Below are 25,586 nucleotides of genomic sequence, written 5' to 3'. Positions count from 1 at the left end.
AGCAACTTCCTGCTATATTGTAAACAACACTGGGGGGTGGGGGTGGGTACTTATAGAACCTTCCCCACTCAAACACACACAGAACATCCCCTACCCCTTTTTTAACTTGAATTATTAATATACCACTGTCATTGGCGGCCTTAGCTATGTTTCACCTGTTTCAATTGAAATGGGCCCCTCCCTCCAAAGGGCCCCCAACTGACATGCCAGAATTGAATAATTCACCTACTTAAAAAAATTATATACTGTAATATATATATATATATATATATATATATATATATATATATATATATATATATATATATAGCTATATTGTGGCCATGTTGACTGGATTCCCACAGTCATAATTTCTCTTTCCCGCTTGGCTTGCTCCCCGTCTGTCTCTCCCATTTCTTTCGCACTCCAGGCCTGTAGTGAGCTGTCCATGGTGCTGAAAGAGCACGAAGCGCAATTCATTGTAAACTGCCAGTAGATTCAGACACTTTTAATTCCCAAGCAAAATATGTTATTGCTGTTGTTGTTAATATGAGGGAATTGTTTAAGCTCTTTTTATGTCAGCCGATACATAACAGTGCTATTCAGTGGCGAAAAGTAGTTGCCGAAGGGCGAGGCTTCTTCTTATTCCAAAGCAAAAATAATGGCATTGTTTCAGTTTTTAATTAAGGTAATTGTTTGGATTATTTCTATGCTGAGCTGTTGATGCTTAAAGTGCACATAATGCATTTAAGGTGAAGTCTGAAAATATACCATATTGATGAAAACCAACTTGAATCTTTGCTTTTTTTCTCTCTTTTATGTTTTTTTATGGGGGGTAGGGCCCCACATTGGCACTTGAAACGGGCCCCCAGATGCTTAAGGCCGCCACTGACTACTGTAGCCAGTCTAACACACTCCTTTGCTCTGACTCACACACTCACAGTGCGATGAACAGAAGATCTGGTTGGACTTGCGACCAAGCTCAACTCATTAATTGATGCATGAATCCCTGCTGGAGACCTGCTGCTATCACCTCCTTCCTTTTTCTCCAGCACTCTCTTTTTCTTAACATTTTTCTTTGGGTGTGTTCATCTGGGAGGTAGCTGAGGGAAAGATGGAAAATAGGTTTCCGCTGCACTCAAGAAGGAGAGATTTGTGAAAAGGAAAGGGAGGGCTAAGCGACAAGTTTTAAGCTTTTAGTGGTTTACTTCAGGAGTGCAAGTGAAAAGGAGAGGACAATTTTTAGCATCTCTTCAGTGAGTTAGTCAGTCTCTCTCTCTCTCTCTCTCTCTCTCTCTCTCTCTCTCACTGAAGTTTTCAGTTCAATGTGCTTTATTGCCACGGCTGATTTCCAGACAATATAGCCAGACAGTCAATATAGGAATTAAGATCATTGTTGATAGGAAGGAAAATAAAAAACATTGGTGGATAGGAATGGGAATCTTAAGGAATTTAAAGATTCTGGTTCTGATTCCTCTTAACGATTCTGATTCCTTAACGGTTCCATTAATGATTCTTACTTTTGAGTAATAAATATTTGGAAATAAGAAATGCAATTTTTATTGCATTTACAGCCCTCAGCAGTCTGTTGCCAAATTATGAGATCATTTCAGATTTCAACAGAGCAGATGTTACAAATCAAAGATAAATTTAATACAATATTTACAAAAGACGTGTTTATACAGACTTTTTAATGACTTTTCAGATACTTTTTAGAGGCATAAATGCATTCTTGGTCCAACTGTAGTTATATGTTAAATAAAATACTAAATAAACAATAATGTGCTAACATATTTCATTCATTCATTTTGTTTTTTAATAAAATTCCTCTGATTACAACAATACTTGTAATGTAGGCCTATCGTTAACTACACATTGTCATATGAACAACCAATCATTAACTGCACCACACTGGTCACACTGTAAATTCAAAAGAACTGGCTTATAAAGAGTAATTCGTCTGGGAATCAGACTACACTGTTCATGCTTTGTTTTGCGCTGTAGATGCAAAAGAACCGGCTCATAAGATTTGGTTGTTCGGGAATCGCACTACACTGTTTCCGCTTTGTGTTTCGTGCTGTAGATTCAGCAGAGGGCAGTGCTGTCGCTGAATAGTGCAGCAAGAAATGCTGTCAGAGTATTTTAGGAATGTGTTCTGTTCAAAAGTTGTTAACAGAACCGAAAGTCATGAAAATCATACGGTTCTGGTATTTTTTAAAAAATGGAACCTCGATTCTAAACCCTATTGGTGGACAATAATGAACAGTGGAAGTTTGTTGAAGCTGATAGAGATTCAATTCAATTGAAGCTGATAGAGATTGTAATATGAAATCACACATACATTATCAGAACTATCAACCAAGTTAAATTAGTATGCCTCTGTTCAAGAGGGTGAAAATTATTCTAATATGAATGTACTGCAGTGGTTGCGTAAAGCATTTCCCTGGAGGCAATTGCAATAGTTCACTTTAAGGTAATTTTTAAAATGCGATGCAAAGCTGAAAAGTTTTTCAAAGTATTTCTCTCTTGTGGTATCAGCTTTAGCTATCTTGCAGTGATCAAGATAAACTCTCTCTCTCTCTCTCTCTCTCTCTCTCTCTCAGACACAGTGGGTAGTAATAAAAAAAAATTCCCCTCCTGTCGTCTTGTTTCACTGTAAAACAAACAAAAAACAAAAAAATCTGCAAAATAAAAGAGAAATATTGGCACAATATAATGTATGAAAATAGCATAGTTTTTTTTTTTTTTTTGCATCTTACCTAATAAGGTTACAATCAGTTCCCTATTATTACTGTGATGAGTCAACCTCTTAAATTTAGCACAAAAATCTATATTTGCCAAACAACAGAGGACATGTTGAATTTAGTGAGCATGTGCAAATGGACTTTGGTGGTGCTACAGTGTTCCTGTAGCTGAACTGGTAGAACATGGTGCTAGCACTGTCAAGGTCACTGGTTTGATTCAAGGGAAACACACATACTGTTAAAATATATACCTGGAATGAAATTCCCTTTGGATAAAAGCGTAATGCATAAAATGCAATGTAAATATGTAAAGTGTAAATATTACACTGTTTTTCCAAATTTAAAAAGATGCAGAAATAAAAATATGTATTTCTATTTGTGCCCACATAAACATAAAACATTAAAGCAAACTCAAATTCATTAATTTACAGAACTTTTAAGCTAACTAGAAATTTTAGATGCAACCAGTCACTGAAAATTGTAGTTTCAGTGACTTCAGTTTTTTACATTGTTATATTCTTCTCATCTCATTTTCAAGAGAATGTAATCTCTTTGATGATTGTGCCATAGGTGCAAAATATTCTGATCTAGACTAAGATGCAGATACTGTCACAGCATATCACATTGATCAATGGACCCAGATCTGTTGATTAATGAGGTGTATATGCTTTTAGGGTGTGTTCACACTTGTAGTTCGGTTCTCTTGGTCCGGACTAAAAAAGAAAATGATACATTTAGTCCTGGTTTGCTTAGCGTTCACACTGGCATTTTTAACACCGAACTTAAAGATACAAAACAAAACGCATCAAGAAAAAGTCACAACCTGATTGGACAGCTTTTATGATGTATATTTTTTGACGGAACTTGCCGAACATCCAAAACAATGCTGGCTGCTGGGTGAAATGCGCTCGTTATATTTATGTATATATGGTGGTATTTTTACCAGCTGAGAACAAATGAAGAGCTAATAAAATGTGTAAAGGAGTCAAAACAGCGCCAGGAATTCCTCCGTTGCACACACAAATGAAGATATGCTGCAAGGACGGCTGACAGCGGTTCCGACGCCTGTACCGAACTATAATGGGCAACATAGCTCCTATGATGAGAAGAACCAGGTATGCTTGAGGTCAGTATTAGGCAAATTACTTCCTGTTTTTGGTCCGTTTAGATGTCTTTGGTCCATGTTGTGTTCATATATCAATCGAAACGCACTAGAGTTCGTTTGGAAGTGGACCGAGACCCACTATTCAGGCGGTCTCGGTCTGCTTGTTTGGTGCGCACCAAGGTTCGGGTGACAGCGTTCACACTTGTTCAAATGAACTGCACTAACAGAGCAATCGCACCAGAGTTCGTTTTAATCGAACCAAACCTGCCAAGTGTGAACACACCCTTAATGAACAAAATGTTTTTGTTCCCTTCATTCTGTTGCTCTTTCATTTCTCTCTCTTCAACAAATCCCTTCTCTCTGTCTACCTCTTAAACTCCCTGTTTCTATCTTTCTCGGCAGCTCCACTTGTGTTTTTGCAGCTAACTTCCATGGGACCTAACAGTTTTCAAAAAGGCTGTGAAGAAAAGGCCTCCCAAATCCATAATATGCTCTAAGCCGAAAAGGGTCATAAAACATTGATTTGGCCACATTTTTCAGAAGGAGGCGTCAAGTGCTGCTTTTTCTGCTTACCATACAAAACTGCTCCAGGGGCCATCTCTGAAGAAAAGAGAGAGAGAGAGAGAGAGAGAGAGAGAGAGAGTGAGAGAGAGATGAGTACTGAGCACATCAAAAAGATACCATTAGAGGATCATCTGTGATCAAAGCATTTCACCAACAAATACTTAATCACGATTGGATTCATTAAAACAGCGCAGACCAATTAATCAGTGTGGATCAGGAGGAGTCCTCATTTATCTGTAAAGATACAGCACATGAAATGAGGAAGGCATTAAATTACAATTTTAACTCAAAGTGTCCAATTTACTTACACATTTGGAAGTATTATGAAGATCTCATCATGTTACTCTTCACTGATAATTGCATCTTTAAATAAACTGCATTTCTGACAGTAAGTAATACTACGAATTACACACTTCATTAAATAAATGAATAAATGTGTATATACCCAGTGGTACTGGCTGCCCATACATTATATTTCAAATATAAAGACAGTCACAAATGAGTGTTTTAGGGTTTGGTCACACAGTATTTTAAAATGGATAGTTCCGACTGTAAAATCGGATTGGATGAGCCTTGTTTGAAACCATTGTAAAATGACTATAAAAGCACACCTGATGCTGCACATTCCATATAAATGTGGCAAGTTGCTATAACTGGCAAACAGTCCTCTGTTAAAATATTGAACTTTATTATTTGGCCACAAATTCTGTCGATAGAACTTGAAGGGATAGTTCACCCAAAAATGAAAATTCTCTCATCATTTACTCACCCTCATGCCGTCCCAGATGTATATGACTTCCTTTCTTCAGCAGCACACATTTGAAGAAAAATAGAAAAATATCTCAGCTCAGTAGGTCCTTATAATGGATTTGGATGGTAACACGATTTTTGATGCTCCAAAAAGCACAGACAAATAGCATTAACGTCATCCATACGACTCCAGAGGTTAAATTCATGTCTTATAAAGTGATAAGATCGCTTTTGTTGCAAAAAATATAAATATTTAAGTACTTTTTAACTATAGATCATCGTGTCAAGTAAGCAGCTGCTGAGGTCACGAGGTCTTTCCAGCATTGGCATGGCAATGTTCAATTCGTTGCAGCAGACTCTCTCTCTTTCTCTGTTGGCATTGCCTGGCATTGCCTACATGTGCACCACCACATCTCCTGAGCTATCTGTCTCTCTGAGGCTTTGTTGTTGTGCTGCTGTTGGTCCAGCCACCTCCATCTCCCTGTTCTCCTGGTCAGAGTACTCAGGTTCAAATAAATATGGCTGTGCAAAAACTTGTATCTCCACTTCTCTTAAATTAAAATCTTCTGATATCTTTGTTTAAATTTGCTTCAATTTGTTTACAGCATTTGGTCTGTACAGCGTTAAGCCTACTCAGCTGTAAACAGCGCTGCTCTTGCTGAACATGCCAATGCCAATACGTCACATGAGAGACCGCGTGACCTCAGCCCTCTCGTGAAAGCGAATACCGCTGCTTAATGGAAGCAAATATTTATAATTAAAAAGTACTTAAATATTGATCTTTTTCGCACCAAAAGTGATCGTATCGCTTTATAAAACATCCATTTAACCACTGGAGTTGTATGGATGATGTTAATTCTGATTGTCTGTGCTGTTTGGAGCATCAAAAATCATGTTACCATCCACATCCATTATAAGGACCTACTGAGCTGAGATATTTTTCTATTTTTCTTCAAATGTGTGCTGCTGAAGAAAGGAAGTCATATACATCTGGGATGGCATGAGGGTAAGTAAATGATGAGAGAATTTTCATTCTAACCCTTTATGTTGTATCTAACCCGGAATTTTCCTTTTATGTTAATGTTATTATGGGATTATTTACAGGTTTACAAATTATAAGTAGGGTTTTCAATCGATTAAAATGTTTTATCTAATTTATTACATGATAACTAATCACATTAATCACAATATATCACATTTCAATATGTACTGAGAAAGGCCCTCAAATAAATATAATTTACTTAATAATTAAAATAATTAAAATAATTATAAATATAAATCTTGAGATCCTTGCATTCTGTTGTGCTTTGCCGATCTGTCAGTGAGTGCAAGAGTGTGTCATCTATGGAAGGCTGCGCTGCCTGCTCATTGGTTTTATGGGTGTGTTGCCTGTACAGCTGGCACGCTGAATCCCTCCTATTGCCACAAATTCACAAAAACATCAAGGTGGTACATCAATCTTGAATTGGTCCGATGGTAGGAACATTTATTATTACGGAATTTACATATGAGGCAAGATGAACCACGTAATTTTTTTTTAACACATAATTTTTCATATAATTAATCTCACTAAATTAACATCTTAAATCGACAGACCTAGTCTGACATGCTGAGTTTTAATTAATGAGTGAGTCTATGTCGCTGATCACTAAACCCATTTGAACACTCATACAGTAGCAGGAGCAATTTTCATGTTGTATTACTGAATTTCATCATATACCTTAAATAACCCTCTTGTACAGAGCTGAGCCGTACTGCCAGAGAAAAGTGTGTTGATCTAATGCAGTTAAAAGCAGAAACTGTTGTTTTGGTGAGGAATTTGTGAAGGAGATCTTGTGTGCTCAGGAGCGGATCAAAACAGCAAAAGAACTGCTCTGTAAGCCTGGACCAGACCAGAGGCCAGCTGTGCTCTGCTGTTTGGGTTGCCAGATTAAGAGTCTGCTGTGCTGTTTGGGTTGCCAGATTGGGCAGGTGGTGAGATTAAATATGGCTGTTGGTGAGACCCAAATCTCTTTCTCTGAGTGGATTTTGCTCCCTTTGGGTCTGTCTGGATCTACAGACGACAACACATGAGCACATGGACGGATAGAACAGGCTTACACTGACACACTCTCGTTGAAATCTCGTTGAAACTCAATAGCTTTTTTGCAGGAGAGTGACTGTGTATTACTTCTAATGTAATGTCTCGAAGACACTAGACTTTCAGAAGTATTTATTTTCCTATTGCTCTTTTGACTAGACAAATATGAAATATAACACGATCACTGGGCTTATTAATGAAACTAGAGCAGAAAATATTTGCGTGTAAATCACAAAACCATTCTTGTGTATATTCTTGCATTCAATTAAATGCAAACAAATTTGTGAGAATGGATTTATGAAGAATTTATACTCAGATTTGTTCTGCCGGTGTTTCATAAGCACACTGTACATTGAGTTTTAAACTGGTGTTTTTGGTTGGCAATGTGGGGACTTTTTTTGCAGTCGTTGAAACAGACAAAGCCTCTGTTTTCCTACATTTCTGAATGTTGCATCATCATATCAGCCAGAGGTAATTGTACAAAATGACACTTTGTGCTTCAGGAGGGCAAATGTTTCATTTTTCACTGTCTGATTTAAATAAAATGAGAGATTTGGTGTCATTCACACAGGTGACATTCAGACTCTTATACAGGATCAGTAAGACACAGATGTGAATCTGGTGATATACTAGTGTGTTTTGGACCTCCTAAGATTTTAGAAAATGTAGGGCTGAACGATTAATCCAAATAAAATCGAAATCGCAATATGACCCAGTGAAATTATCAAACCGCGGGGGCTGTGATTTAATTAATTAAATAAATAAATAGTCTGAACGTGCTGCATGCTGTGCTGCGTTATGTGCACAGTTGTTTTGTCTGTAGTGTGTAGTGCTTTCGTAAATGCATGTGAATGGGGTCAGTATATTAAACGTGTTTTCTGTGGTTTCAGAGTGGTTCTGTCCTCGATACACATTAATTATATCTATCTGGTGCCATGAGTGACAGATGTGCTCTGAGTTTGGTTCGGTGTGCTGAGAGCAGTATATGTAAACGCTTCAGATTCCCTTTAATTGCACATTTGCGTTATTTCACACACGTTTGGCTGCTACAATTTACTATGCAAATCTAAAATAACCCCATGACACCGGGTTTTTGTGAACAGAAAAAGAGATGAGAGCATTTCACTGCATTAAAGCGCTGTTCTCAACTCAACTACAAACAATAGAAACTTCAGTTTTCGTTTTTCTGCCAAACTAAAAGCTTGAGGGTTTAACCAGACTGCATAGCAATGCCACAATCAAGTTAAGAAATAAAAGAAAAAGCATGGGCAAAACATGGTTCCCTATCTGTGACTCACTTGAAGTTGTGTCAGTGTAGTGACACAAGGGCTCGCGCTTGGGAGCCCCAAACACCACTGATATTTGAGAAAAGGCCAATGAGAATTGGCGAGTGGAATTTTCATGCCACTCCCCTGGACATACGGGGTATAAAAGGAACCGGCTTGCAACCACTTGTCACAGATTTGTTCTTTGGAGCCGAACGGTGTTGAAGAAATCCACCAGCGTTCCATTCACCTCTGAAAGTGAAAGTGTAAAATCGGCTGTTGGATATATGGCACATTACAGTGGGTTCTCCCTTTCTCGCACAGATAAGTGCAGAGAACGCCCCTGGGCGCTTCAGCAGCCACACTTGAAGAGAAATAAAAGAGTATATTTTCTCTAAAAGAGTGAGCTCTGATGGAGAGTGTCTTTTTAAAGATGACTTTCCGTTTATGTGCAGTTCCTGGGTGCGGTTGTTATCTCTCTCCCTCTGACAGCCACATTCGCTGTCTCACGTCCCCCACCTGAGGCGAACCCCGGTTCGTCCTCACTGAGCGAGGTCACACGTACCCTTGGCGTGCTGTGGGCGGTCGGTGCGGGCGAGGGGAGTGACCTCCGGCGAGCATCGGGCTGGAGTGGAACCTTCCACCCCGCCCGGAGCATTCGCGACTGGACAATTGGTCCCTGGGCTCAGAACACCGCACACAGTGCCACCTGTGGAGATGGGATACACCGCCTTTTTGACGCCCCCATCTCTCAAGGCGGCCTGTTCGGTGACACTGCCAAGGACTTTGCCACAGCAGTTCTCAGCAGTCAAGAAGCAGACAGGGGCACATCCTGCCCCGGCGTGATTCCTCTGCTGCCTACAGGCAGTCGAGATCCAGTACCCCATCTGCTTGTCACCGAGGGTGTCCGCCTACAATGGCACCGGCTCCGCCACAGCCCGAGCTGACGGCTCGGCCTCAGCGTAGAGCCTCCGGCAGGAAGTTGACGCCCTCCGTCCCTTCAGACCTGAAGGACGTGTACTTTCATGTCTCGATTTTGCCTTGACACAGACCGTTCCTTCTTTTTGTCTTCGAGGGCAGGGCATATCAGTGCAAGGTCCCCCCTGCATGTCGCAACTCGCCCGCCATCTCCTCCTTTGGAGTCAGCAGTGACTGAAGTTGTTGCGGACCACTCACATCCTGGGTGAACTCAACCACACAGTGGATGCGCTGTCGCGGCAAGTGACACTCAGGGGAGAGTGGAGAGTCCACCCCCAGGTGGTTCAGCTGATTTGGAGTCGATTCGGCGAAGCGCAGGTAGACCTCCCATTGCCCGCGGTGGTACTCCCTGGCCGAGACCCCCCTCGGCACGGATGCACTGGCACACAGCTGGCCCCGGGGTCTGCGCAAGTATGTGCTTCCCCCAGTGAGCCTGCTTTCACAGACTTTGTGCAAGGTCAGGGAGGACAAAGAACAGGTCATGTTGGTAGCACCATACTGGCCCACCCAGACTTGGTTCTTGGTGCTCACACTCCTCGCGACAGCCCCTCCCTGGCGAATTCCCCTGAGGAAGGACCTCCTTTCTCAGGGACGGGGCATGATTTGGCACACATGTCCAGACCTCTGGAACCTCCACGTCTGGCCCTGGACGGGACGTGAAAGACCTAAGTGGGCTACCACCGGCAGTGGTAGACACTATCACTCAGACCAGGGCTCACTCTATGAGGCAGATGTATGCCTTGAAGTGGCGTCTGTTCATGGATTGGTGCGCTTCCCGAGGTGAAGACCCACAGAGATGCGCATTCAGGTTGGTGCTTTCCTTCCTGCAGGAGAGGTTGGAGGGGTGGCTGTCACCCTCCAACTTGAAGGTGTATGTGGCTGCTATAGCGGCACACCACGATGTGGTGGATGGTAAGTCCTTGGGGAAGCACAACCTGATCGCCAGTTCCTTAGAGGTGCCAGGAGGTTGAATCCTGCTAAGCCGTGCCTCATTCCCTTGTGGGATCTCTCTGTGGTCCTGCTGGGCCTACAGAGAGCCCTGTTTGAGCCCCTTGAGTCAGTTGAGCTAAAGGCCCTCTCATTGAAGACGGCCCTCCTGATTGCGCTCATTTCCATCAAGAGGGTTGGGGACCTGCAGGCATTCTCTGTCAGCGATACGTGCCTAGAGTTCAGTCTGGCATACTCTCATGTGATCCTGAGACCCCGGCCGGGTTATGTGCCCAAGGTTCCCCCACCCCTTTTAGGGATCAGGTGGTGAACCTGCAAGCACTGCCCCAGGAGGAGGCAGACCCAGCCTTGTTGTTGCTGCGTCCAGTACACGCTTTGCGTGTTTACTTGGACTGTACTGAGAGCTTTAGACGCTCTGAGCAGCTCTTTGTCTGTTTTGGGGGACAGCAGAAGGGGAAGGCTGTCTCCAGACAGAGGATTGCTCACTGGATCGTGGATGCCATCGCTTTGGCATACCAGGGAGTACGAGCACACTCCACTATGAGTGTGGCATCCTCCTGGGCCCTGGCGAATGGCGCCTCTCTAACAGACATCTGTAGAGCAGCGGGCTGGGTGACACCCAATACCTTTGTGAGATTTTATAATCTCCAGGTTGAGCCAGTTTCATCCCGTGTGTTACCAGGTACAAACAGGGAAGTATGTGGGCAGCTGGCTGGGTGTACTGTTTGCACACAGCGCCTTTCCCCTCCCTGTGGGGATAACGTATGCTTTTTTCATCCACGTGGGTTCCCGGGACCAGTGAACCCTGGATGTCTTTCCTCCCTCAGCACCCTGTGGCAGGCGAATTCGCCAGAGGAATTCGATGCCAGGCCCAGTACTCGTGTTATTATGCCCTGTCAGGTCAGCCCCTGTACTGGGATAGGTGCTCCATATGTGATGGTTCCCAGTCGGTAACCTCATGATGTATTTTTCCATGGTACGGTTTTCCTGACGGTAAACCCATGTCTTCCCTTGGGCAGAGCCCTGCTCTGCCACCAGTCACTGCGCTCGTAGGGTTCCTCCCTTCCGGGTAGGACCTACTGCAGGGGCTTCTTTCCATATGTGGTACTTCCCGGATGGTAAGTCCATGTGACGTATTCTCCACATGTTAACCTCCCCTTCAGGCAGGATGTAGTCTCCGCGGTGTCTTTTCCCCATGGGAAAAATAACACCTTCCCCGACGCAAATACATCTGGCCCCAGCTAAGTGAATTTTCATTTTTTGGGAGAAGAAGAAGAAAAAAGGCCGAAGCAGCTGGTGCGGCCTGTTCCCATTGTAAGTATGTCTTGTCCCCCCGAGGGACTGTGCGACTTATGTGGGGCATTGGGAAGGTTACGATGGGGCTGGGTGAGCTTGTTACTAGGCACGCGATGGCCTGCCTGCACCTGTACCACCGATCCACGTAACACAGTTCAGCTGGTTGTGGCGTTTTGTATAGGGACCCCTAGTGTCACTACATCGACACAATGTTGAGTGAGTGACAGATAGGGAATGTCTTGGTTACTGTTGTAATCTCCATTCCCTGATGGAGGGAATGAGACATTGTGTCCCTCCTGCCACAACACTGAACTACCCGCTGAAATGGCCGGGACTCTGTCTTGGCTCCTCAGCACAAACCTGAATGAGTGGTTGCAAGCCGGCTCCTTTTATACCCATATGTCCAGGGGAGTGGCATGCAAATTCCACTCGCCAATTCTCATTGGCATTTTCTCAAATATTAGAGGTGTTTGGGGCTCCCAAGCGTGACCCCTAGTGTCACTACATTGACACAACATGCCGTTCCCTCCTTCATGGAATGGAGGTTACAACAGTAACCAAGACGTATAATTTTGAATAAAAGTACTCACCCGTTGTTGTTTTTTTATGTGTATCATATCGCAATACAAATCATAATATTTTTCAAAATAATTGCAATCATTTGTCCAAATCTTTCAGCCTAAGAAGATAGAGCCCAGGCTTTGAGCACTATACAATAATACCATTTTGACACTCACCCAAAAGATGTCTTTGCTCCCCATGAAACATCAGTGCTCAATTTGCACAGGTGATTATGTAACTGTAAGGATTACCCTGGGGACCACTAGTCAACAAGCCAGTGCCCTTGCCTGCCACAGCCAACGAGCCAGCGCCTGAAGCCTCGTCCATCCCAGAGCCAGTGCCCACGCCTGCCACGGTCAACGAGCCAGCACCCACGCCTGCCACAGTCAACGAATCAGCACCTGAAGCCTCGTCCATCCCAGAGCCAGTGCCTGAAGCCTCGCCTGTCCCAGAGCCAGTAACTGAAGCCTTGTCCATCCCAAACCCAGCGCCTGAAGCCTCGCCCGTCCCAGTGCCAGTGTCCTCAGCTATGGAGGCCGTTTCCCAGTCGCTGTTGGTGCTACCGGCCACGGAGGCTGTTTCCCAGTCGCTGCCAGTGCTCATGGCCACGGAAGCTGATCCCCAGTCGCTGCCAGTGCTCATGGCCACTGAGGCCACGGACAAGCCTTCAACGAGCCTGTCCAGTCCCCTGAGGCCTTTGACAAGTCTGTCCAATCCCCTGAGGCCTTCGACAAGCCTGTCCAGTCCCCTGAGGCCGTCGATCAGTCTGTTGCTCAGTCCAGTGGCCAGCACCTGTCAGACACAAGCCACCAGTCTGTTCAGTGCCAAGTGGCCGCCCACTTCCAGTATAGCACCTGTCCAATGGCCACCACCCAGTCTGCTGACCCCTGTCCAGTGGTTCTGCCCCTTAACTCCCCTAGTGCCCAGATGCCATAACCTCTGAGCCCTTGCCTCCTGTAGCTCCATCTCCTGATCCTCCTGTGGCTCCGCCCCCTGCAGCTCTGCCCCTGGAGCCTCTGCGCCTCCGCCTCCTGCGGCTCCGCCCCCTGAGCTTCACATATTGATTCTAAAGAGCATTTTATTGGAAAAAATAAGTGAGTGCAAGATGAGTCATTAATATTTTTGTTCTGTTTTCCTAGAAGAGAAAGACAGTAAACTTGAAATGTGTAAATCTGCTAAAAGTAAGAATATACACACTAGCATATTGGTGACAGTAAAGCTAAAAAACATAGACTAAAAGCCACAAAAATAAAATTTTGATTAATTGCTGTGATGTTTTTGTGTCCACACTGTTTAAAATGTTCACTTGTGAAGCTCTTTGTGTTTTGTTCAGACGTAATAATGTTTATTTGTGGTCTGAACTTAACACTTTAGTGACACTCTAGAGCAGGGGTCGGGAACATATGGCTGCGAGCCACAAGTTGCTCTTTTTTAAAAATCAAGTGGCTCGCCTGGTGTCTCACCATTTACCAACACATGATCGTTTAAAACTTTCTAGAGATAATTTTCCTACAGAATGTGTGGGTGCAGTTGCAAAGCTTGAAGTCATAGACACTGTTTTGATTTCATTTTTCCCGAATTTGTCAGACAGCCTACTCCTGGTAAACAAGGTTTGAAATGAACACCCGCCAAATGTGGATTTTTCAAGCACAATGGCGGGTAATTTTGCTGATGTACCAGCCACTGTGGAGGGCGAACTGTAAGACTTCTCAGAGTGATATATGACGTGAAGTTAAACACAAAGACGCATGTTTGACGAAACGTGTGGTTATATTTTGAAGAACAGATGAAAGAAAAGCAGCTGATGCTCCTTTGATTTGATGTGTGTGCGCAGTGAGCTCTGCTATTCACGAGTGCAATGAAAGTGCTTCTCCAAGACACGCACATTCATAGAGTTCTGGGCCTCATTTGCCAATAATTATTGATCTTATTGGTTAAGAGCATTTTCTACGAGCGATTTTACAAATGTTTCTTCTTTTTTTTTATGTGCGCCCAGGGTGTGAAATAGCACCTGCCACCTGCAAAATGCGACGAGGATCAATCCAGTTCGCGAGCTCCTCGTCCAAATGCAGGTAGGCCTATTTCATTCGCGAGTAATTTCGCTCATCTACCCGCAACAGGTGGGTGACCTGTGAGACATCTCGGAGTGACACAACAAGAAATGCTGTTAGTCACAAAGGCATGTGCTTGAATAAATGTTATTATATTTTATCATATAAGAACAGACAAAAGAAAAGCCGTCATTGCATTCTATTATATTTTCTTTAGGCAGCATTAACTTTATTACCAAAACTCAATACAAACACATTCGATAAGAACACACATTTGGCAGCATTTTTTTGGGAACACATGGGAATTTATTAGGCTTATTTATTATGAGTATTATTATTATTATTAGCTTTATATTTATAATTGTCTTTAGTTCTTAATTTGTAGGCTATTAGTAATTTTTCAAATGTTGTCGTTGACGGATGCTTGCGTGATGCAAATGGGGCAATTGGAGACAGTAAATGTTTGGATTTGGGGAGGTGGTTATATATAAGATTTTTTGATCACTTCGTTATTTTAATAGCTTTTTTTTTTCGTTTAAAGTGCAATTTGAATTTAGAAATGTCTTTTATGTTTTTCATGTTTCAATAAATTAATTTCATGTTTAAAGCAAAATCAATAATGCAAAAATATTCACTGACCCTCGGCAGGGGGGTTTACGATATAATCGGATATCAAGAAATTTTTTAAGGCAATTATCGTTAAATATTTTTTACTTATCGCCCAGCCCAAAAGGGAAGTGAACTTTTTCATGAACAATTGTAAAATGAAGTAATTTTATGGAGACCCGCACAAAGACGTGTACTCAATTCCATATTGCAGCATATTACCTATTAATTGTTGCATATTTGTTTGTTTTATGTTTTTGAGTAGGCTATGGGCATAATAAACATTTTATTTTATTGAAAAACTTTGTTTTTTGAAAATAGTAAATTATTAGTTTGTGCTATGGCTCTTTCGAAAAAATACATCAACCAAAAATTAAAAAATTGGCTCCTTAGTGAAAAAAGGTTCCCAACCCCTGCTCCAGTGTGTCTTAAACTCTTGCATAACCACGCCAGGCCAGGATTTGGCGATATTGTGCCATAGAGCTTTTGTAAAAGAAAAAATAAACACAGAAGAAAGTTTAATAAAGTTCCTTTTTTTCTTTCATCAAACAACAATAGGATGATGAAGCATAACAAAGGTACAGAACATTATCTGGAAGATATACATGTTAAAAACCTAGAACAGCTGACCACAACAAAACAAACCAGTGTTTCAACATCAAATTCCAGAACATGCCCTTTTTTTTTTTTTTTTTAGAAAGAACTGTTGCCATGTGTAAATTGTGTTTATGATCTCACCGTAATTGAAAACTCAACATATTCAGAAAATTGTATTAGTGTGAACTTGGTGTTGGAGTGTGACAGTGTTGAGTTTGTTTGGTGTTCGTTGATAACAGTGTCATGTTTGGTTATTGGTTTGATGTGTTTGTTATAGCCAGGGTAGTGAGGGCAGCACATCTATAATCCTGTCACCACACACCATGAAGAACATCTGCTGAATGCTAAAGCACCCTCAACTAGCTTCAGGACAACTTTCCTGCCATCCTCTACCTTTTTCCTGCTTTAGGACACATTCAACACGCAAACACACACAGACCTGTGGCTAACAGGCAAATGACCTTGCATTCCCTTAATTCTTAGAATGCAAAGAGTCACCAAAATGTGCAAACAAAGCAAATGGTTGGAGATTGGAAAACTGCTCTCTTATATTATGGAAAGAAAGAAAAAAAATATATAAAAATTATTTTAAGTTGGGTTAGAACTCAGAACCCCTCATATGCAAAACAAAAACGATACCAATATACCAACAAATAATTATATACTATTCAATTGCTGATCCATGCATTCATCACTGACTTACAAAATCTCTAAGTTATCAAATTTATTGTAGATAAAATTAAATGTGTCCGTAGCAAGTTTTAAAACAAAGTGAAACCCATGCCTTTAAGAAACCACTAAAGGAATTTAGTTTGTGTTTGGTACTCCACTCCACTGTCTTAATCTTTCCCTTTGGGTTCAGAGCTCTGAAAACGATGAACTCTCTGTTTGGTTGAATGTGAGGAGGCCACTGAAGCATCTAATAACACTATTAAGAGCAGAAATAATGTGAGTTGCTGTGTGATTTTTTTCCATAATTCACCACTTTTAGTTGGCGAATGAACCAAGGTGTTTTTGTGAATATGAGAATTCCATGAAAGATGCACTGTTTTGAGAGCAATCTGGTTTCATTCTGGAAGATTGAGGCTCACATGTATGTTAAACATATGATCAGTAAAGGCAGGCTGGCTGATGAAATGGAGATAGCTTTCTGCCCTCCGCTGTGTGAAATCTGTCAGATGTAGGTTGAACAATGTCCTTGAAAGACAATCAAAAACTCTTTCTTCTTTGGTCCCATGTGGCTGTTAGAGGCTGATCTTGTGTCTTCACTGCCAGCTGATGTTTGCTTTAGAGCTGTTTCTGCAAGGATGTCGTTCTTGATGTTCTGGGGTGATATCTCGCTGCATAGAACTCTAAAATGATATGCTTTGTTTAATTAGAGGTCATTACATATTAATCAGCTAAAGATGTGTTGAGAACTGAAAACAAAAAGGAACACAACTGTCTAATAGCATTCCCTCTCCCTTTCTCTGTCCTTCTATTTCTCTCTCTCTTGTGGAAAATGATTGGAAGTTTATGAACATTAACTGGCTACTTGCTTTTCTCTTCAACAGACAGACACATAATGTACACATTCATATACATACAGAATTGAAATGGGTTGTCAGCATTCCCATACGTATTGATACTCTCAATTCAGTTTAATTGAATTCAGTTTGATTAAAAATGAATTTATTGGCATGGCTGTAAGCAATGCAATATTGTTAAAACTAAGGATCTACTGTATGTAAACAAAGAATAACAGGTTAAAGGAATAGGTCACCCAAAAATTAAAATTCTCTTATCATTTACTCACTTTCATACCACCACAGATGTGTATGACATTCTTTCTTCTGCTGAACACAAAAGAAGGTTTTAGAAGAATATCTCAGCTCTGTAGGCCCATACAATGCAACTGAATGGTGACCAAACCTTTCAAGCTCCAAAAATCACATAAAAGTAATGCATAAGACTCCAGTGGTTAAATCTATATATTCAAAAGCGATATTATAGATGTGGGTGAGAAAGATATGAATATATAAGTCCTTTTTATTTTAAATCTCCACTTTCACTTCCAAAATAGAGATTTATAGTAGAAAATTTTATGTTTTTGGGATAAAATGAATGTATGAATACAAAAATAATAAAATTAAAATCATGCTATGTCCTAGTTTGATGATTAAACCACAAAAGGTTGAGATTTCATTAAAAATACAGTCTGCATGTGCTGCATGCTTCAAAATGAATATGTGAAGCCGACTCATACACTGATAACACTGCATTGGTCCCTTTCAAGGCTAAATAAACTCAGATTATGAGCATCACACATGCTCTGTGTAGCAGATAGAGAGCAGAGAACTGATTAACCTTGAAGCACGCACCACATGCAGACTATATATTTATATCATTAAAGTGGTCATGACATACTCTTGTTTTATAATTGTATTATCTTCCCTGAGGTCCACTGACAAACATTTATTATTTGTATTTTTTTGCATTATAATTTAGTCATATAATAATTTTTAACCCTGTCTCAGGCCCTCGGTTTTAGGATGTCTAGCCCTTTAAGACTTCAATGTAAACGCTCACTGTTGTGATTGGCTAACATCATGCAGCCCTTCCAGTAGAGCCATATTTGAAATACAATCTGAAGAAAATGAATAAACTCCACAAGACCGCAACATTTATAAAACTAAATTTCAGGATTAACATAACCCAAATCCAACACATTTCATCTGAATATATTAAACTGTTCACTCAAGCAGCACCATAAACTATCAAACAGTCATGACGTATGAAATATTCATGAATTAAATTGTGTACTTATGGATTTTCAGTCCAATAGTGTTTTAACTGCCCCATCCTTCAATAACAGTTTCTGTGACTGGTTCACAAGCAATCACGCCCATAATATGAGCCGAAAACATACAATCCTCACTGAAATCTTCTGAATACACGAACGTAAACAGTCCATAGTGGTGGTGTTGGGCTACTTCAACCGGCTTCAACAGGCCAAATCAGAGACGCTGGTCTTCACATCTCACATCTTCCATGTTTGTTTACACACAGGACTGCGTGTTTCTCCCAGTCAGTGGCAGCAGCAGAATGACACGCGTTTTTAAAAGCTGTGTTTGTACCGCTCTTAAAACGTGGCGCACATCAACGCATCAAAACAATCAAAAAAGTCCAATGAGTGCATGTTTACAAAATAACAACAATTAAAAATAGCACTGTTAGGTGCAAAAACGGTCCAGGACGCCTTCAAAACAGCACAACAGCAAGACAGTGCAGCTGAATGAAACACAATGGAGGTCTCCATTTTAGTGTTGTTTCTTGACATCACATCTTTTAAAAGCGGCGTCAGATGTATCTTTCAAAGCCGTGCACGTTTAAAACATTTAAATCCATACAGGCACATGAAGATATCCTGTTTAAGTCCACTTTGGACGAATTTCCCATGACAGGCCCATCTTTCTCCTCTTCACCTGTGTGACTGACTCTGAGCACTGATGGAAAAATAGGCATTGCATATGCAGATGTATTTGGTCCTTGTGACGAAGTTCCACGAATTCCAAACGAGCCGTTTTTTTCAGCTTGGCTTAAATAATTATTTTTCTATTAAAGAGGAAGTTTTCGGTTCTGAAAATAACAGTATGTTTTTATAGTACAATGACCTCTTATATGTCAAAAGATCAAGGAAAATTTGATTCCTCATGTCATGACCCCTTTAAATCACAGCCTTTTAATTTCATAAGCACCTTAAACATAGCAAACTGCTTAACCGGAGGTGAGACGCTACCATCAAAAACAAACAGAAACTGAAAGGGCTTCAGTCCAAAATATAAGCTTCCTCCAAAATAAAAGCTCAGTTTAACTAGACACGTGAAATGTAATAAATTGCAACAGAAATATATCATTACTATATAGTAAAATGTAATATTCAATAATAGTAATAATAATATATAAATAATATTTATGTTAGATTTAAGCAATATCTCACAAGTAAGAGTGCTTTTGTACTGAATAAAAGCTATTATCAATGCTTTCATTAATACTGTGATGCTCTCTTGTGCAGCACTGTATTTGACTACCCCCCGCCCCCTCCTGTATCGAAGAACTTCATTTGATAAAAATAATGCAATGTTATGTTTTAAAAAAGCAATTTCTTTGTTTTCATTTGAGTCAAGTTCTAAAAATTCATTTGATTAGACATTTTTTTAATGATCAAATTTAATTAAACTTAAAAACATGGAATTCAGAAATAATAAAATGGAAAATACGGAATTTAAGAAAAAATATAACGGAATTTGGACAAAAATAAAACGGATTGCATAGGGCCCTACAGAAAGCGAGATGTTGGGCAGAACATTTGCCTCAGTCACAATTTACTTTCATTGTATAGAAAAAAAGACACAATGAAAGTGAATGGTGACCTGAGGCTAACATTCTGCCTAACATCTCCTATTGCATTTTATGGAAGAGAGAAAGTCATATGGGTTTGAAACAACATGAGGGTGAGTAAATGATGACAGAATTTTCATTTTTTGTGTAAACTATCCTGTAACAATATAAAGGATGGACAAGGAGGAGGCGGGAACCGGACGAACTATCAAAATAATGTTTAATGAAAACTTAAAAAGACACAAACAAATACACATACGGCAGCTGCGTGTGGCTCTCTCTCTCCTGAACTGCCGCATCCGGCTTGGCTTTATCCCTCTCCTTGGCTGATTAGCCCGATTGGGGGCCGGCTGTGCGCACTCACCTGTCAACTGTCAACTATCGATGCACTTCGACAATATTCAATATTTCAATACTTTGACACTCACATTTTCTCATTTCATTTGTCATCCTGTCCTATAGTCTAATGTCAAATGCCGTAGTTTATTTTATTTTATTTTGTAAATGTGTACTCTATCTTCGAAAAAAGAAAACAAAGGACATATTGCTTTTAATTCTCTGTTTCCCATTGTATGTGTATGAGGTGAGCTTCTCTTTGAATGTTAAGGGAGGGTCTGTATCTTCCACTCAGGCTCTTGTGAGATTGTCTTGAATTGCTGTTCTGGCTGCTGCTGTTGTTTTTGTGTTTCTGTACGATGTTTGAGATTAGATTATACTGAAGCATCAGCCAAACATCCCAACTGTAGAAAAGCTGAGAGGCTGCAGAGAAGCTTTCAGATCACAGGATCAGAAACTCAGAAATGGATAAGCAGCTCAGAAATGAAAACAGAGGCTGGCGTGGAATCGTACCCCAAGTGTCTCCGCACGACTGTGTGTTTATTTCAGCTTCCTCTCTCTTGTATGCTTACTGCGTAAAGCTCTTGATTCTCCTGCACAAACACAGGAAATGGAAAAAGATGAGAATATTGGCACAAGTGTGAAAAGAAGCTTTGGAGCTGCTTGCTGCACCTTTGAAGTTTGTAGATGGTTTGTCTGATTCATTTTAGTATTGCTGTTGTTTGGCAGTGTGTAAATGTGTATGTGTTTAGGGACAAATTAAATGCTAAGTATGCAACCCCTTAATTCCCACCAAATGAGACATAGAGATCTGTTGATAGAGATCAATGTGAGCTTGCAGATTGGGGTTTTACCCACTGTGACACCAGTACTGTGGTGTTGTCAACTGCAATCTGCTGATTGGTTGGTTTAAATGTTTCATTGGTCCAGTCTCAAGTTTTTCATCAAATGTTAAAAGAACAAAGAAAACTGAAAAAAGGCAACCTGTCCTTGCTCTCCTTTCCTTTTTTTCTCCGTTTCCTTATCTCTTTTTTCCCCTACCTATTATATACCTTCTGTTTCTATCTCTTGTTTATGTATTTATGTTATTATGTAATTAATTCACATTCATTCATTCATTCATTCTTTCATTCATTCAGTGCATTATTTTTAGCCTATTGTCTTTTTTCTTACATCTAAAATTGTACCTTACACTTGTGTTTCATATAGTAAACTATGGATAAATAAAATCTGTTTCCTGCTAAAATATGCATAAACAAAATATACAGTTTGAAAAGTAAAAATAAAAAATAAGACTAATGAAAAATCCAATATTCTATACATTTAATTATAAAAAATGTTAACCTAAAACGTGCTTCATGTGATAACATCTAAATTAACTGGTTTTATTCAAGTCAGATATATTTTTTAACATCACTGAATCAACCTGTATATTATGTTACACCAACAAAGCTTATTTTAAAGGTTAGATCAAGTACAAATATTTCCTTAACCACGCTGGTGGGCCCACTGAGAAATATAAAATCATTATTAAAATATGAATACTGTAACTACAGTCTTGACCGACTGTAGAAGCTTAGAAGCTTTTTTTTTAAATGCATGTAGGCATTATGACCAAAACTGAACAAGTGATTTGAAATTTGCAGACAAATCAGAAGTGTTCGATTGCACTGCACATATTATTGTAATCGGTAAAACATCAAACTGAGCAAACAGCCATGTGTCATATGTCATTGGAAAGCCCTCAAAGAGTAGAATACAACCAGCCTTTTTGTTCTACTCACAGACAAATACATAGCGAGTAATAGCTAAGTATATGTCTTTGACATATGTGTTACATGTAAGCAGGTCTTGCTTATATGCCACATTTTCACTTAAAACTTCACGAAAAGTAAACAGAACATAAAATATCACATACCATTACTTAGAGGAGGTGATTATCTTTAAAACGATCCCACACAAAATGTATCCGGATGCATAGATCAATCTATAGATAATTACAGATTCAAGTGCATAGATAATCCACATGAAGCACAGTGTGCATACAGTACTGTCTGGCTAAAAACACATTAGCTTTCCTGGATCAGATGACGTCATCGGAATTGATGTAGTACAAGGTCCAGCGACATGGAACGCTAAACCAGTCGTATTAGGATTCAGATTTCTGCAGTCAGAGGTGGAAGTCATCCAAATGTAGGCAGAGAGGATCGTTCACTCAAATTACATATGGTCACCAGGAGATAGTGCCAAGTACATGACACCGACTTGATGGCTCAGATGACACTGAATGGAACTGAATGAGATCTCATTACTCATGCCTGCATGCTTTGGAGAGAGAGCATACCTTTAGTCATTGTTGTATTTGCATGCGTAATTAGTTCTTATGTATAATTATTATGTTTTATGTGTTTGGAGAGGCTTTTGGACACTTGGAGACATTTTTGGACACTAGGATAAATTCTTTTTATAATGCTATAACTTTTGATTGCTTTTGATTTCATAATAAAAATGGAAAAATTTTCTTTAAAATAATATCAAACACTTTTTTTTTCAAGTTATAAGCCTTTTTTTTTTTGGGTATGCTACTGTAACAGCATCTTTTAAAAATGTAACAATCTTTAAAAACACCTTCAAAGCTTAAAAGGTTAAAGGAAAAGTTTACCCAAAAAATATTATCTCATCATTTACATGGATTAAACCACTTGAGTTATATGGATTATTCTTCTAGATAACAATTGCAGTACTAATCAACATTTGTTTAAAGATACATAATCAAACCCTTATGAATAAATAATACGATCAAGCAATACTGCAACATTTGTAACTTGCTCGATGCTTTTCATCAATGATGCAGTGGAAAACAAAACTTTGCAGGTTGTGTTGGAATTTATAGAATGATATGATTGTGTTTTGTGAGTCACCTCAGCCTGACAGATCTGTATAAAAGTAATGGAGGTAGGTGACAAAAGAGTGGACAGACAGAAAGAGAGGTAAATAGAAAGATCAAGTGGAGGAGAAACACTGTTGAAATTAAACACTTGACATCCTGCTGCTTAACTGTGTAAAACAGCAATCAATAAACAAGTGTTGAAAACTAAATAATAATAGCACAACAGGTGCTAATGTTTTGGCACTGCGAGAGGGATCAACAAGGCATAAAGCAAACACATTTTAGACAAAACATGTTAATTGCACAAATGACAACATGCTATTGCTCAGCAGACCTTTTCACTTTGTTGTTCAGCCCTAATGCTGGTTTTCCTCATAAATACAAACATGTACAATTGTAGTGTTTAGGACGGGGTGATATATTGATTATTTACGATATATTTGCAATCTTGTTTCTGCTAATGATTTTAATTCACTTTTTATTTGACCATTAATTTTATTGTTAATGTTTAATTTGCATCATCACTGGAAATGTTAATGGAGGTCCCTCACTTGGCATTTTTTATATTTCAGTGTTTCTGTTCAAATATACGTAGGAAAATATGGCTGTTTATTACTATGTAATATTGCATTGGTGCATTGAAAAGAAAATGATTAAATATAATTCTAGCTTGTTTTCCTAGAACAAAGTGTGAAAAATATGCATTAATAATTTATAACTTATTATTTGTTTTTGTCTGTGTTGTAGTTCTCAGATGAAAAATTTTCAATCTACTTGGAAACTATGTTTGAATTGAAATAATGGTTAAAAAAGAGCACATACATAAATATTAATGTTGATTTTTTTTTGTTATTTTTTAGCAAGTAGTAGGTGCAGGTGGTATGACCAATCATACCAGTTATATCATGGTATGTGTAACGAGACAGGAGAGGAATAAGGATCTAAATGCAGCATTTTTTAATAAAACAAAAGTAAACCAGGTAACTCAGAACATAATGAAACAAAACACAGGAACAAAGCACAGCATAATACAGATGAAGACTGACAAAAAAACAGGGGAAAACAAGGGCTTAAATACACAAGGGAAATCAAGGGAATGAGGAACACCTGGGGAAACAATCAGGGGAAAACCAATCATGAAAAGAAAGGAAAAATGACTACAAAAACTAACAGGAAACAGGAACAGGGAACTAAACCAGAATTTCAACATAAAAGTCAAAACAAACAACAGGGAATATGTGACAGAGCCCCCCTTTAAAGGAGCGGATTCCAGATGCTCCAAAAAACAAAACAAAAACAAATTGTCCTTGGGGTGTAGGGGAAAAAACAGGTAGTTCTGGGGGGGGGGGGGGCACAAGGGGCAAGGGGAGCAGAGGAACAAGGCAAAGTCAGGGAGGCTTGAAACCAAGGCGGAGCCGGAGGGATGGAGAGCCAGGGCGACGCTGCAGGCTTGGAGGACCAAGTAGACCAGAGCAGATCAGGCGGGCGGCCAGGAGACCAGGGAGACCAGAGCAGATCAGGCGGACGGCCGGGAGACCAAGGAGACCAGAGCAGATCAGGCGGATGGCCAGGAGACCAGGGAGACCAAAGCAGATCAGGCGGATGGCCAGGAGACCAGAGCAGATCAGGCGGGCGGCCAGGAGACCAGGGAGACCAGAGCAGATCAGGCAGATGGCCAGGAGAACAGGGAGACCAGAGCAGATCAGGCGGATGGCCAGGAGACCAGGAGACCAGAGCAGATCAGGCAGACGGCCAGGAGACCAAGGAGAAGACCTCAAGGTGGGGACTGGGTCAGGAGTCCTGGGAAGCGGCCGCAGGGCCGAGACAGGGTCAGGAGGCCTGGGAGGCAGCAGTAAGGGAACCTAGGTGGTTCATGGAAATTTTCCCATTCGTTTAAGCTGCCACTGGTCAAATAGTATGTGCAATGGATTGTAGGTTGAATTCTGATCCCCCATACATGCTATATAAGTTATGAGTTGGCATCTTCCCCCTTACTCTTGGAAGGCAGGGCCAAGAGGTCAAAGGCACTGTATGGACACCACTAGAGGTGCTCTGGGGTTAGAACAGGCATACGGGGGGTTGTCCACCAGTCTCCTAGTGTCCACTCCCCATAAGCTCCATTATAAGTGTCCACAGAGTGTCATTTTGTCCCCTTACCTACTAGTCTTCCCAGTGGTCTTCATTACATCCATGAAGTGTCTATGGTGCCCCCTTACCACCTAAACTTCACCATAGTCTTCCTCATTTCCACAGAATGCCTATTTGTCCCCTTACCTACTAAATAACACTTTTGCATGCCAGAGCCTCTGGGATGCCCACCGATGCCCATCGTCACCACAGTTCGTGATGGGTGGTGCCTGGGCATCCCCCAGAGCTGTTATAAGTGCATTTTTGGTCATTTATGACACTTAATATTTTTTGACTGGTTTTCACTCGATTTTGCCCCAGAACACACA

At 40.5% G+C, this 25,586-nt stretch overlaps 1 protein-coding gene across 2 annotated transcripts in view; it reads left to right on the top strand.

The window, feature by feature from the left end:
- Window positions 1–25,586, top strand: part of LOC127415308 (chemokine-like protein TAFA-2) — a 186,564-nt gene that overhangs the window by 26,713 nt on the left and 134,265 nt on the right. Inside the window, exon 2 of one of the 2 annotated variants that reach the window (XM_051654016.1) lies at window positions 14,267–14,342. The exons of the other annotated variant lie outside the window; for it this stretch is intronic. Coding sequence (XP_051509976.1) covers window positions 14,296–14,342 — 47 coding nt within the window. The 5' untranslated portion in view covers window positions 14,267–14,295. The remainder of the gene's footprint in view (window positions 1–14,266; window positions 14,343–25,586) is intronic. 2 annotated transcript variants of the gene reach the window in all.

The sequence above is a fragment of the Myxocyprinus asiaticus genome, chromosome 24 (genome assembly GCF_019703515.2).
Source record: "Myxocyprinus asiaticus isolate MX2 ecotype Aquarium Trade chromosome 24, UBuf_Myxa_2, whole genome shotgun sequence".
NCBI lineage: Eukaryota > Metazoa > Chordata > Actinopteri > Cypriniformes > Catostomidae > Myxocyprinus > Myxocyprinus asiaticus.
Note: the sequence above shows the minus strand (reverse complement) of the source record. Positions and strands in the feature narration are given on the sequence as shown.